The sequence below is a fragment of the Microcaecilia unicolor genome, chromosome 3, assembly GCF_901765095.1.
Source record: "Microcaecilia unicolor chromosome 3, aMicUni1.1, whole genome shotgun sequence".
NCBI lineage: Eukaryota > Metazoa > Chordata > Amphibia > Gymnophiona > Siphonopidae > Microcaecilia > Microcaecilia unicolor.
The window spans coordinates 175,185,462-175,200,020 of NC_044033.1; the positions used below are offsets into that span (position 1 = coordinate 175,185,462).

General features: G+C 44.2%; 1 protein-coding gene across 2 annotated transcripts in view; it reads right to left on the bottom strand.

Moving 5' to 3' along the window:
* Positions 1-14,559, bottom strand: part of KIF5A (kinesin family member 5A) — a 165,338-nt gene that overhangs the window by 85,311 nt on the left and 65,468 nt on the right. For both annotated transcript variants that reach the window (XM_030195222.1, XM_030195221.1), the window contains 7 exons: positions 10,919-11,043; positions 9,651-9,755; positions 8,492-8,640; positions 7,642-7,790; positions 3,668-3,843; positions 3,242-3,310; positions 914-1,120 (listed from right to left, as the gene is read on the bottom strand). In XM_030195222.1, coding sequence (XP_030051082.1) covers positions 914-1,120; positions 3,242-3,310; positions 3,668-3,843; positions 7,642-7,790; positions 8,492-8,640; positions 9,651-9,755; positions 10,919-11,043 — 980 coding nt within the window. The remainder of the gene's footprint in view (positions 1-913; positions 1,121-3,241; positions 3,311-3,667; positions 3,844-7,641; positions 7,791-8,491; positions 8,641-9,650; positions 9,756-10,918; positions 11,044-14,559) is intronic.

Genomic DNA, 14,559 nt, shown 5'->3' on the forward strand with positions numbered 1-14,559 from the left:
TTTTACAAGGAAACCATAATTAAAGATCACTGAGGAAATACAAGCTGAGGATACCGTAGACTCATCACCCTATCAAAGACATTGGGGACAGTCTCACCATGTCTAGAGAACCTTACAGCCAGACTCACCATCTTCTGGATGTTGTATCTCAAAAAAATATATAGTGGAATTAGACAAGGTTCAAAGAAGATCGACCAAAATGATAAAGGGGATGGAACTCCTATCATATGAGGAAAGGCTAGAGAGGTTAGGGCTCTTCAGCTTGGAAAAGAGAAAGCTGAGGGGGGATAGGATTGAGGCCTTCAAAATCCTGAGTGGTGTAGAATGGGTAAAAGTGAATCAATTTTTCACTCTTTCAAAAAGTATAAAAACCAGGGACACGCAATGAAATTATATGGAAATACTTTTAAAACAAATAAGAGGAAATATTTTTTTATTCAATTTATAGTTAAGCTCTGGAACTTGTTGCCAGAGGATGTGGTAACAGCAGTTAGCGTATCTGAGTTTAAAAAAGGTTTGGACAAGTTCCTGGAGGAAAAGTCAATAGTCTGTTGTTGAAATGGACATGGGGGAAGTCACTGTTTGCCCCAGGATTGGTAGCATGGAATGTTGCTTCTAATTGGGTTTCTGCCAGGTACTTGTGACCTAGATTGACCACTGTTGGAAGCAGGATACTGGACTAGATGGACCATTGGTCTAACCCAGTATAGCTATTCTTATATTCTTATGTTGGTGTTAGACATGCTGGGCCCAAGACAGAAGCTTGGAAGAGGTCTCAAAGTCTTGCAGCAGGCTGTGACTCCTTCATCAGGCTCGGAGCCCTCTGTAGCATGGGACCCTGACTTACAATTTTCTGTAAGACTTTGGGGCCTAGACTCACCATCTTATGAGAGTTTTGGGGACATGGACTTACCATTTTCTGGGAGAGTTCATCTGCAAGGATCTTGTTCTGCTGGTTCTTCTCCTCTACCTCCTGGGATTTCTGGTCATAGTTTACAGCCAGTTCCTCCAAAGCTTGCAGTACCTCTTTCACCTCTTCTTTGGCGCAATCATTCTCGGACTGCAGGTGGCTTAACTCCGTCTGCACCTTCTCATTGTCACCCCGTGTGGAGAATAGGAGCTGGTCAGAAGTCAGAGCACACAAGCACCACCTCCATCATTAACTGCCAGAATGCAAAGCAAAAGGCTCCAGCGAAGCACTGAGCCACTTTCTAGCACACATGTGTATGGACATAAGGTGCTGCTTTTCTTTATGGAAATTAGAATGGCAATCCAATCTACTTACAAACCCCAAACCAAAATGGAATAGGTGCGATACGAGGCATTGTGGGAACATTTTCAAAATTTATACCCTCAACAATAACCGGAAAAAGAAAATTTCCTATCTAACACATTCTACACCTGTCTGTTTATTTACAATTCACTTTTTTGTTGTTCATGTAATCACACCACAGATCCCAAATAGCTATAAGTTCACATATACCTGAAAGGATGATTAAGAAATGCCTGTAGGTGTGAATGGGTATGTATGAAAGAATGATTGAATGAAATTTCGGGGCGGGGGGGTTATATTTTATCCCCCCTATATTTAAAACCATTTAACTGGCCAGGAACTGCTCCTGGTCGGTTAAATAGCACTTAACTGCTATCTGGCGATATACAACAGGAAAAATCGTTGGTTAGCGTGATATAACCGGCTATCCTTCGATAGTCAGCACATTGCCCAGCTAAATTTGGCAACCAAATTAGGCCACCGATATAGCAGGCCTATCTTTGGCCGGTTTCAACTTAACCAGCCAGTGCTGAATATCGACTTGGCCAGTTAAGTCACCGGAAATGGCCTGTCATTGAATACCCAGGTTCAGCCCCAACCCCGGGAGGCAGCCCAGCTACCTCCCGCAGTCTGAATATGGGTCCCTATATTTACAAAATGGTGTTAAACAATTGAAGAAATTTAGATTGCCGTTCAGTTGAACATATCCAACATAGTTCAACTGAACAGCAAACTAAATTTCTTCAATTGCTGCTACCCTATATCGCTCTAATCAGGAGCGTGATAAGAATTTAGAACCAGCAACTGATTCCATTCATCTGACATTTGGATTTAAGATTTTCTCGAGACCTCTAATGCAGGTATATGCTTATGCCAAAACACAGCTGTGTCGGGTTATTTAACTGAGGCTGGCAATAAAGAATCACCTGGTTCCTATTTTTATTATGGACTCCACTTTCTGTTTCATTTTTGGCTCGTTCCATTTGTGGAGATGTTTTCCTTCTCTTTTGCTGTAAGTGCAATATTCAGCCACATAAAGATAGGGTTGTGTTGTATGTTGTCCTATTTATAGTTACCTTATGCTGTTAAGAGATAAATATTGGCACTTAACCACATTAAGTGCCAGCTCCACCCCCAGGCCACCCATAAAATAGCCGTTTTCATCTTAGGTGCTAACCCAGCATATTCAGCGTCACTTTCTGCTTAAGCCCTTGAATATGTCCAGTTTCCCCTGGACAAGCAATTTAAAGGCCAGGATCTGTTTCTGGCTGTTTAAATTGCTTTGAATATCAATTTCTAGGAGCTTAGCACTGATTTCCAGCACTAGGCTCATAAATCAGGCTGATAAATCTATGCAAATGAATGGAATCCCTACATTTATAACCATAACGTTAAACCGCTTTGACTCGTGCTCGAAAGAGGCGCTATATCAAGTAAATAAATGATAAACTTTAAACTTCTAAATGAAAATGAATTTTCAGCTGAAAACTTAAGTTCATCAGTTTGGCTGGCAATAGTGCATAAGTTTAGGAGCTCAGCTTTTTTTCAATATCAAGCCCTTACTTTTTAATTTATTGAAAGTATATGCTTTCATGATAAGACAGGGACATCCAGTAGCTCCAAGTCTTTAGAGAGAGGCTGAGCCAATCCAAGTTTTGCTCCCAGTGCATCTATGGGCTTGTTCCTTTTCTTATAAAAACTACGACTTTTTAGGTTCACTGGGACAAAACCTTTACTGACTCAGCCTGCCCCACATTGCATAGAGCTATCTGATAGCCCTTTAAAAGGATTAAATCATTCACCACCATTAATGCATCGTTTGCTCTCATGGCCTGAAAAAACTGATATCCCTTTGAGCTATCCTCCATGGAAATCTGCAGCTTGAAACTGTCCTGGTAGCCTTTTGCAGGTCTTCTCCTGCTCTGGCCTATGCTGTGCAAATACCCAAGACTCTGGGGCTATTTGTACCTCTTCCTGGTCCAACATCTGCTGGTTGAGCTTCTCCACCAGCTGACTCTGTTGATTGATCTCATCATCCTGCAGAGGAAGAGAGAAATGACAGCATCCAAAGGAGGAAGCAAAAGAGAAGAACCTCCTTCTTCTATGCTCTTATCTGACATTAAGACAGTGAAATGGCCAGGAATGCATCATCGGGAGGAATGAATTGCAAACAGCAAAAGCAGGGTTGAGAATGTACTTGAGACTCTAGACAGGAGCAGACTGTGATGAGACCTGGTCTGTTGTAGGGGATGGCTCCTTCTTTTCTTCTCTGCCATCTAATTTACTCAAGAATAACTATTACATTACAAAGGGATGTGATTGCTCTGAGGAACTAGGAATTATTTTACCAATCAGATAAGCTCATACTGAGCCAACAGACTAGGAGGCATGTACCTTATCATCCAGCTGCTTGTACATTTTTCGAATCTCCTCCTCATACTTCTGCCTCTCCTCCTCAGAAATCCGAATGACTATGGATGAGTTATTGTCGTTAATGGGTGTCTCATCACAGGTGTCTAGAACCAGCTTCTCATCATCACTCAGCTGCTCCGTTTCTGGAACATTCTCTCCTGTGACAGAGCCACAAAGGAAGCTGTTCACACTCATTTTTTAAAAATTTAATTTAAAAAATTTCCATCCCACAAAACTCCTCTATTCTAGGTGGGTTACAATAAAGCATATACAATATAAAACTGGTACATATGACATGTTTTAGATCCAGGCCAATCAGGTTTTAGAAGGAGATATAGTAACGTGACAGTGTTAGCAGAATTACTAAGTGAACTTCGTAATACACTAGATTCTGGGCAACTAATACTAGAAGTTTCGCTGGATTTAGTCTCGGCATTTGACTGATCATACATTGCTCTTTAAGGGGTCCTTTTACCAAGCTGTGGGAAAAAAGGCCCTGTGCTAGCGGCGGAGGCCATTTTCTCCATGCGCTGGGGCCATTTTTTCCACAGCCGGTAAAAGCCCCCTCCCCAAAAAATGGCCATGCAATGAGATAACTCTTACCGTGTGGCCATGCGGTGGGGAGCCCTTACCACCACCCACTGAAGTGGCAAGAAGGGCCCCCAGCGGTAACTGGGCAGCGCATGGCAATGCCCGATTACTGCCAGGTTATCGCCGTGCAAGCCATTTCCGGGGGTTTTCTTTTTCCCCTGGAAATGGTGCGTGCTCGGGGCAGGACTACCACTAGCGGCTGCATTGGGCCAGCAGAAGTCCCGGAAGAGTGAGCTGTAAGCATGTATTGGACTTACCGCCACTCTGTGAAAGGCCCCCAAATATCTGGAATCTACTGGAATTAACGGAATAGTATTGCAGTAGTTTATGCCTTTCCTGACTGGACAGGATTCCAAACTTTTTCCTTAGGTTGTGGTTTACCACTGGTTTCTGTTCTGTCACTGGTCTTGTTTAATATCTTTTTGAGCCCATTGTTTCCAACTATTCAGTCTTTTGGAGTGAGCATGCATTGTTATACTGATGATATTCTTTCGATAACAAGAGTCTCCATTGATTCTCCACATCTCTCTAGTTTACAGGATTGTTTAGCATTCATTAACACAAGTTAGTATTAAATACAGAAAAAAAAACCCAACTGCCTGCCGGATCCCAGGATATTTGGACCAACCTGTATTGACTCCAGTATTATTTGGAAGATCTGTTCTAACGTTAGATATGTAAACATCTTGGAATATTACTTGATTACTAACTGATGTTCACAGATCATGTTTCTATGATAGTGAGGAAAGGCTTTTACATCCTGCACAAATTGTGTTCCTTGAAGCATATTTTGAATGAATCCTCCCTACACATATTAATACATGCTCTTTTAATATCACATATTGGCTATAGGAATGTGATCTAAGTGGATATATCCTCTTCCAATATGAAAAGATTACAAATGACTATCACACTTCTGGGCAGCACTTTGATCATGTTATTCCACTTTTTATACACTCTTATTGGCTTCCCATGAGATACAGAGTAGAGAATGACAAGGAGACAAAGCTTGTCCCCGCCCCGTGGGCTCTGTCTCCATCCCTGCCTTTTTTCTGCAGGCCCTGTCTCCATCCCCACCCTACCCCCGCAGGCTCTGTCCCCATCCCTGTGGGCTCTGTCCTCATCTGCACAAGCCTCAAACGCTTATGATTTTATATTTAAATCTTTTTATTAAAGTATAAAAAGGAACAATATACTGTGCAACTGTTGTTTATAAATCACAAATAGAAAACAATAATAACAATGAGCAATTGTTCAGAACCCTTATTTTATCATCCTCACTTTAATACTCCCTTATCTCTTGTTTGTCCTGTTTGTCTGTCCTAATTAGATTGTAAGCTCTGTCGAGCAGGGACTGTCTCTTCATGTTCAAGTGTACAGTGCTGCGTACGTCTAGTAGCGCTATAGAAATCATAAGTAGTAGTAGTAATTATAATAACCCACCACCACCACCACTACCACCCTCTACCCTTCCAACCCCCAAAATAGCTGACTTCTACTACCACAAGGAACCCTAATTCACCCTCTTAAAATGTTCAGGGATACAAAATACAAACCGCTCTGCATGCCCTAGAGGGGAGAAATATGCCCTATGAAGTACTGTTATGATTTTTTAATCTGTGGATGAATAATAAGTCATCAAAAATCTCAGGATTCAGTCTAGCTCTCCTGTCTTCCACAGTCCTTCCTGCAATAGAAGATGTCTTCTCAGAAGATGTGCTGGTAGGAGAGATGCACAAGATTCTCCTGTGCAAATTTTGCCAGTTGTGGCCAGCACTTTTGCTTGTTTTTCCAAGAAATCAAAACATCATCATCTGTAAAACTTGAACATAAATAACTATCCAATTCACTAATAGCCTTCAAAGTAGAGAATGACATGGGGACAAAGTTCGTCCTCACCCCTGTGGGCTCTGTCCCTGTTCCAACCCCGTCCCCAAAGTTACCACAGGTCCCCGTGTAATTACCTAATGCAGAGTACACATTAAGCTGTTAGTACTGACACATTGGGCATATTATGAACACATTCCCTTCTTCTTGGCTTTATTAGTAATTCCTTATGTGCCAAGTTTACCATCTTTGAATGATCAGAGTATGATGATTCCATCTGTTGCTACAGTGCATAGAGTTGTCATTGAGAGAAGGCATTTTTTTGATTAGTACCTAATGTACGGAATAACCTTCCCCATTCAATTAGAGCAGAGACTTCTTTAAGACAGTTTAAAATATTACTAAAAATATACCACTCAATATTCAGCCTGAAGTGGTAAGCAACATCTGAGCTGCTGAGCCTGATATTCAAAAAAAAGCTGAGCTCCTAAATTTGGGCCCTGTTTGCAGCCAATCTTAGGGGTCCTTTTACTAAGCAGCGTTAAAAAAAGCCAATGCTGCTGTCAGTGAGTGGGTTCTCAAGAGCTGCGGCCACTTTTAGCTTGGCAGTAAAATGGCTGTGTTCGGGGGGGGGGGGGGGGGGGGGGGTTTGTAATTGCCACACATTAATTTCCCCATTAGCACGTGCCATTACTGCTGGAGCCTTCTCTGCCACCTATTTAGGAGGCTGTAAGAGCTCCTGCGCTACTCCTATGGTAATCAAATAGCACGCGGTAATGTGCTCACACTACCTGATTAGCGCACCTATGCCTACTCTCCGCCCCCAGACAAGCCAACTGTTGCAAAATATAAAAATTAATTTTTACCATGGGAGTAGCACGTGCTGCTGGCCAAATTACTGCGGGTTGCCTCAGCAGGACCCGCTCTGCTACTCCTCTATTCTGAAAGATGGAATAAGGGGCCGATATTCAGTCGTCAGGAGGCAGCCCGCATAAGTACTGCGTTTGGCACTAACCCAAGATATTCAATGCCTGGCTGATTCTGGTGACCGGCACTGAATATCTGGTTTCATTTATAGCTGCTGAAACTTAACCAGTTATGCCAATATTCAGTGCTAACTGGTTAAGTTCCTAGCAGTTAAGGAAAACTGCTATGTTCGCGGTCCTATTTAACCGCTTAACCCAGCACTGAATATCGGCGCTAACCAGCTCTATTGGAAGATATAGCCAGTTAGTCGCTATGCTCTAACCACTAAGATTCAGCGGACATAACCGGCTATCTCCTGCTGAATATTAGCAGTTAGCCAGCTAAATGCTATTTAACTGGCCAGACGCCGTTCCTAGCCGGTTAAATAGCACTGAATATCAGGGGATTATACTTTAGAGCTGTCATTTTGTTTATTTTTAAGTAAATGGTATTGTGACAAGAGATCCAAAGGTGAAAATATACTGAATTTAGCACCCTGTAGTGGCAGCACTTCCTCCTCTGATGGTAGGCAGAGACTGGAGGAGGAAGTGTTGGGTAGAGTTGGTCCTTACCATTACGCCAACGGCTGAGCTCCAACTCCAGCTTCTGGATGGTCTCCTTCAGGGTCTTATTCTTCTCCTTCTCCTTCTCATACTTCTTCTTCCACTGCTCAGCTGTCAGCTCCAGATTGACAGAGGCGGTGTTCTTGATGGTCTTGGCTCTGAGGACCAGGAGAGAGGGTATACGTTATGCTAGAGACCAGCAGCTTGCAAGAATACACAAATTATTGATGTAAATAGAGATCCTCAACATCCTCTCATTAGAAAGGAGGGAGTGAAGAAGGAACTATGAGACAGGGGATTGAGGAGAAAGAGCAGAGCACCAATGGGGCAAGAGACTAGAATTGCCTGAAAAAATCATAACAATAAAAAACAAACTTTGCAGGAGAAACGTTTTGTGGTGAAAACTCTACTCCTGCAATTTTAAAAAAAAATCAATGTGGCACTTTCATGGGGATACTCTCCTCCTGTACCCATTTTCATTGCATCTGAAAAGTGCTTGATTCTAAATTATGGATTTTATTTAACACAACTCCCCCCCGCCCCTCCACAAACACGCTGAACCAATACATTACTGATGAATTAAGACATTTTCCAAGGTTTTGTATGAAATTTTCCTTCCTGACAGATTTTTGCAGATTAGTCACAAAATGAGAACAGTTTAATTCTGTGCATATTCTTCAAGAAGAGACACTGGGAAGTCTTTCTGGACAGTGAAGGGATAGCTATAGAGGATGATCCACCAGCAGCTGTGACCAGCTAAACACAGGAATCAGAAAAAACAGTGCAGAGCTAGACAGATGGGCAGCAGCAGATCCAGAAAGGAGACTCCTGACTCCCACAGTTGTTTTCACGTACATACCTTTGTCCAAACATCAGCGTGGATTTGGTTTCTGCATCATTGTAAATGGAGGGGGAGCAGCAGATGAACATGGTGGTCCTGCAATTCCCACCCAAGGAGTCCTGTAGGATTCGGGTCATCTTGCTGTCCCGGTAGGGGACATAGCTTTTCTAAAATATGCAAAGGAAGCATTGTCAGTGGAGGTGGATCATGGAGAACCTTTCCTGCCCCCTCCCCCCACCCCATTCAACAAATTCAGCATTTGAGACACTCAATGCAAGGCATGTGAGTTTCCACTACGAGACTGGGTCTTTCCCAGAACATAGGACTCTTCAATGTCAGCCATGGGATTCCACTGAAAATGTAAGGCAGGGGACCTTGAAGTACTGTCATTAATATATACTTTTATCACTTCATAAAGACCACTGAAATTAAGTCAAACGATGAAGTGTCAAGCAAAGAAGTCACATTAACTCAATGGTCTTATCTGTTGTTGTTTGTATGTCTTGTCTAGACTGTAAGCTCCAAGCAGGCCCACCGAGAGACTGAACCGGGCCCAGGGCAGGGCTGCTGCTGCCCCTGCCCCCCCTCAATTGCCATCCGCTGACGCCCCAGCCCCGATCGCTTCTTCTGCCGTAGGATTAAAATACCTTGGCTGATGGGGATCCCGAGGCCCTGCCAGCAGAAGACGTCTTCCTCCAGTGCTGACTGCCTGCCCCTGCGGCTGCTCTTCCTCTCAGGGCATGCTCAGTTTCAAAACTGAGCATGCACATCTGAAAGGAAAAGCAGCCACTCAGCAATGGGCAGAAGAGCAGCACTGGAGGAACCTCCAGGTCCTCCCCTGCCTCCAAGGGGGGCCCGGCTTCAGAGTTTTCTCTCTCCTTCTCCTGTGAGGACGCGATCACTTGGGTCCCATCAGGAGCAGACGAGAGAGAGAGAGACCCTGGCACCAGGTCCCCCTTGGAGGCCTGGGCCCGCAGAATTTTGCCCTCCTGCACCCCCCTCTCAACGGCCCTGGCTCCAAGGGGCAGGGGCTGTCTATAGTATGTGCCTGTAAAGCACTGTGCACATCTGCAGGCTCTATACAAATGATGAGCATAATAATTAAAAACAGAAATTTATTGTAAAGCAGCTGAAGATCCGTAACCAGAGGATTCACTTTCTCCCTCCCCTATCTTACTGTTCCTTCTGCTAGCGCAGAGATAACATTCCCCAAGGCAGAGAGTGACTTGTTTATGTTCTTTGCTTCATCCAAGACAGCTCCTTCTGCTCCAGTCTTGCTGACCTGTAGAGTAGAGTTGAGAGAGAATCAGAGGCAGATTGGACTGAAAGGGACCCCAGGAGTTCATCCAGAATCACAGAGATGGAACTGGAAGGAAACCTGAGCGATCAATAAGCAAGACGAGATATGATAGAGACATTTAGATACCTCCGTGGAATAAATGCGCAGGAGGCAAGTCTCTTTCAATTGAAAAGAAGGCCACCCCCAGTGCGTTCGCCTCGGGATTTTATCGCAGGACGTCTCAATTTATCATGTACTAAGGACCCCTTTTACAAACCAACGGTACCGATACATCCGCTTTGCCTTGCGTCATTTCGGCACTACCGCCAGCCCACCACAGGAGCCAGTGGTAGTTCCACCCCCACCATCACCATTTCTGGTGCGACAGATTTTTTTTTTTGGCACCAGGGTTACCGCCGGGTTAGTGCGCGAGTCGTTACCGCCTCCTAAATAGGTGGCAGTAAGGGCTCCCCTCCCCCTCTGGAAATGGCCGTGCGAAAGAGTTCACTTACTGCATAACCATTTCCTCTTTTATTTGCCTTATACCCGTCAGGGGCGTAGCCACGGGTGGGCCTGGACAGGCCCAGGCCCAGCCACTTTTGCTCCAGGCCCACCCAGCCTCTTCTGCCCGCCTACTCTGCAACTTCCTGCGTCCCACCTTTGCGGAAAACAGGAAGTTGCAGAGTAGGCAGGACGCGCCTGAGAAGAGGCTCCGACGACGCGCGCTGGCAGAAGGCTGGCTATGGGAATCGCCGGTGCTGGAGGGAGAACAGTGCTTCAGGTCAGTAAAAATGACCAGAACTGACCATGTACAGGGGGCTGTCATGCGGGGAGGGGTAGCGGGTGGACAGGAAATGCGGCGGCGGCTGGCGGATGGAGAGGAAATGCAGGGGGGGGGGTGATAGCGGGTGGATAGGAAATGCAAGGCCTGTGCCCACCCAGTCCACCTCCAGGCCCATCTAAAAATTGAACTCTGGCTACGCTACTGATACCCGCTGTGGTAAAAAGGGCCTCGGTGCACAGTAAATCCACATACCGATGCTACCGCAGGGCCCCTTTTGCTGCAGCTTGGTAAAATGGGACCTCAATTACTTAAGGTGCACTAACGCATGCACATCAGTAATACCCAGTGTCAATGATGGGTACAACAAATCTAACCACATCACCTTCTCGCTGCCAGCAAGATCTACCAGGTACAGCTTCCCACTCAGTTTCTGCTCGGTCTCCATGTTCTCCTGTTTAATATTGATGAGGAAGATACTGTGACTGCGGGAGCTGTGTTCGTTCATGTCTGACATGGGGAACAGAGAAATGTAGAGACAGTGAGAGACAATCACACCCATACAGAATGGGAGAAACACAGAGACTAAGAGGGAAGGAAACACAGAGACACACAGAAACAGAAAAAGAGATGTTTAATTGTCTTAACAAAAACATTTTAGTGTTCAGTTTGGCGTCTCTGCCTCAGACTACTGCAAACTGGAACTGAGGGAAAGGGACTGTGATACAATGAAATACATATCAGCTATAAGGTAAAGACAATTTCAGACAGAAACAAGGAGCGAGAATGGAAAGAAGGTGCTGGGGGAATAATTTTATAATTGCATGCACCAGTGGTGTAGCTACAGTGGGCCATGGAGGCCTGGACCCCCCCCCCCCCCCCACAAAAAAAAAAATTGGCTCTGGGGCCCCTGGTTTGGCTGACGGGGTCCCCAACCCCTGCCAGCCAAAGCATTTGTCCAGCGCTGGTCTCTGGCTCTCTACCGCATTGCCTGCTCTGCTTTTCCCCTCATGTCACGTGCATACTCGTTTTAGTGAAATTGAGCGAGCGCAACACTTCACACATGTTCAATTTCATTAAAATGAGTGTGTATGTGACGTGAGGGGAAGAACCGGGCAGGCAATGCGGGTTAAAGGAGCACTCAGGAACAAGGCCATATCAAAAAACTAAATGAATTCTTTGCCTTGGTCTTTTCTGAAGAGAATGTTGGGGAGAAACCCACATTGAAAATACTCTTTAATGGCGATGATTTAGGCCAGAACTGAAACATATCATGATGAACCTGGAAAAGCAAAGTGACAAACCTAAAAAGTTACAAATCACCAGGACTGGATGGTTTACACCTCAAGTTCTGAAATAACTCAGGGGTCCTTTTACTAAGCTGCAGTACAAAGGGCCCTACAGTAATGGCATGGGCCGTATTTCCCATGTGCCAGGGCTCTTTTTACCACAGCGGGTAAAAAGCCCCTAAAAATAAAATGGCCATGCGGTAAGATTACTCTTACTGCATGGCCATGTGGTGGGGAACACTTACCGCTACCCATTGAGGTGGCGATAATGGCTCCTGCCATAACTGGGCAGCGTATGCCACTGCCTGATTACCACCAGGTTAGCGCCGCACTAAAAATAACAAAAATCTTTTCTGGCATGCCAGAAATGGCACGCACTCAATGCGGAACTACTGCCGGTGGCCACATTCGGCCGGCAGTAATTCCAGGTTGCTACGCAGCAACCCTTTCAAAAAAGGGCCCCTAGAGGTGAAATTGCAGATCTGTTTCTGGTAATCTGCAGTCTATCATCCTCCTGAGGATTGAAGGGTGGCCAGTGTATCACCAGCTTTCATAAAGGGTTGTTTTATCAGCCTCACTTTAATATTCCCTTATCTCTTGTTTGTCCTGTTTGTCTGTCCTAATTAGATTGTAAGCTCTGTCGAGCAGGGACTGTCTCTTCATGTTCAAGTGTACAGCGCTGCGTACGTCTAGTAGCGCTATAGAAATGATAAGTAGTAGTAGTTTCATATCATTTTTTTGCCCAAAATGATAGGGGGAAAAAGCCTAAATTTATAATACACACTATTTATTCATTCATTCATTCATTCATTTTTGGGTTTGCCAGCATATATGTTGACTATTGCAGATGGCCCAGAATGTGATGGCACGACTCATTGCTGGGATCTCTAAACATATTTCACCAGTCTTACAAAACCTTCGCTGGCTTCCTGTGAGGCTTAGAGTTCAATTTAAAGTGTTGAGTTTGATTTTTAGGGTTATAAATGGGGAGGTTCCTCTTCCTCTTGCTACTGGACTTAGAGCCCCTTTTATAAAGGAGCGCTGGCATTTTTAACTCGCGCTAACCGTGTATATGCCGATAGGAATATAATGGGCATTTACACAATTAGTGAGCACTAGTGTTTAGTGCGTGTAAAAATGCTAGCACACCTTTGTAAAAGACCCCCTTACAGTGTATGTTCCATCTCAGCCATTGAGGTCTGCTGGGAAATCAGTGTTAACTGTTCCTTCTTATAAACAAGTCACCTTATAGAATGGGCTTCCAGAAGAGCTGCGGATGATGAAAAATTACCTTCTTTTCTGTAAATGTCTCAAGGCATATCTTTTTACTCAGGCTTTTAACTAGTGAAAGATCGTATAAGTTGTTATGCTGAATTTTGTGTTATGCGTTTGTTTGTAGGTATTGTATTGTCTTTTAGTTTTTATTGTGAATGTTTAAACTTGTAAACCGCATGGGACCTAGGATAGTTCCATCTACAAACTGTGTAATAAACAAATAAATAAGTTCATGAAGAAGGTACTTTAGGGTATGTTTACTTAGATGTGTTAGCGTTTCTAACGCACCTTTAAATTTAAGGCGCTTTAAACGCTAAGGCGCCTATACTTTTCTAAGGGCGCGTTAGCGTTCAATGTGTGTAAACCACTTACACACGTTAAAAATGCTAACGCGCCCATAGCGTACCTTAGTAAATGATTTATTTGCAAAGAATATGAACTGCTCCCCAATACAGCTCTCACTCTTTGCAAATAGTGCACCTTATTCGCAAACAGTGCACACTCTTTCCAAATTGAAATAAAACTATAACAAAATGAAAATTCCTGTAAACAATACGGGAAACAAAAAAAAATGAAAACACTTTGGCTGCACACCCCTACAAGAGACAGATGTTGGACTTGACGATCCTTTGACGTGACCTAGCAAGGCATTTCTTAGGCTCTTATGTTTTCTGTTTACCTTCTATGCAATAAATTCTTTAGGGGCCTTTTTACAAAGCTGTGACACAACATAGCCTTAGAACACCCTTAAAGGTCACTTTTTGCCATTGCCAAAAAATGGCCAATTTTCCATTTTCCGATTTAATGACCATGCACTAATATTAAATGCAGAGGTAGAGGGAATCCAGAAGCAAAGCAGCAAAGGCTAAAATCCAGAAAAAAAGCACAAGGAGCTTTCAAAAATGAGAGCGTCTCAGCTGTACTTTATTGATTAATAAAGTACAGCTGAAACGCTCTCATTTCTGAAGGCTCCTTGTGCTTTCTTCCATGCACTAATATGGCCATTAGCATGTTGCCAATAACAAACATTAGCTTGTGAGCACTTACCACCACATATTTGACAGGCAGAAAGGTCTCAGGGGCCCTTTTACTATGCCGCGGTAAAAAAGTGGCCTGTGGTAGTGTAGGCACATGTATTGGGTGCAGGCCGGGCCAGTTTTTAACCAAATCTACAATGGTTTTTGGGACAGAAAAAGGGCCTGCGGTAAAAATGAAACCAGCACGTGCCCAAAACCGGCCTGAGCCCTTAATACCACCCATTGATTTAGTGGTAAAGGCTCACACGCTACATGCACAGTGACCGGTCAGCGCACACCAAGTGCCGATTTACCGCCAGAACCAGCGTGCATAGGAGGAAATAAATAAATAATTCATCGACGTTTTATAGGCGCATGCCAAATCTGAAATTATTGCCAGAGGGTGTGCTGGCCTGGCGGTAGTCACATTTGGGCACATGCTGCAC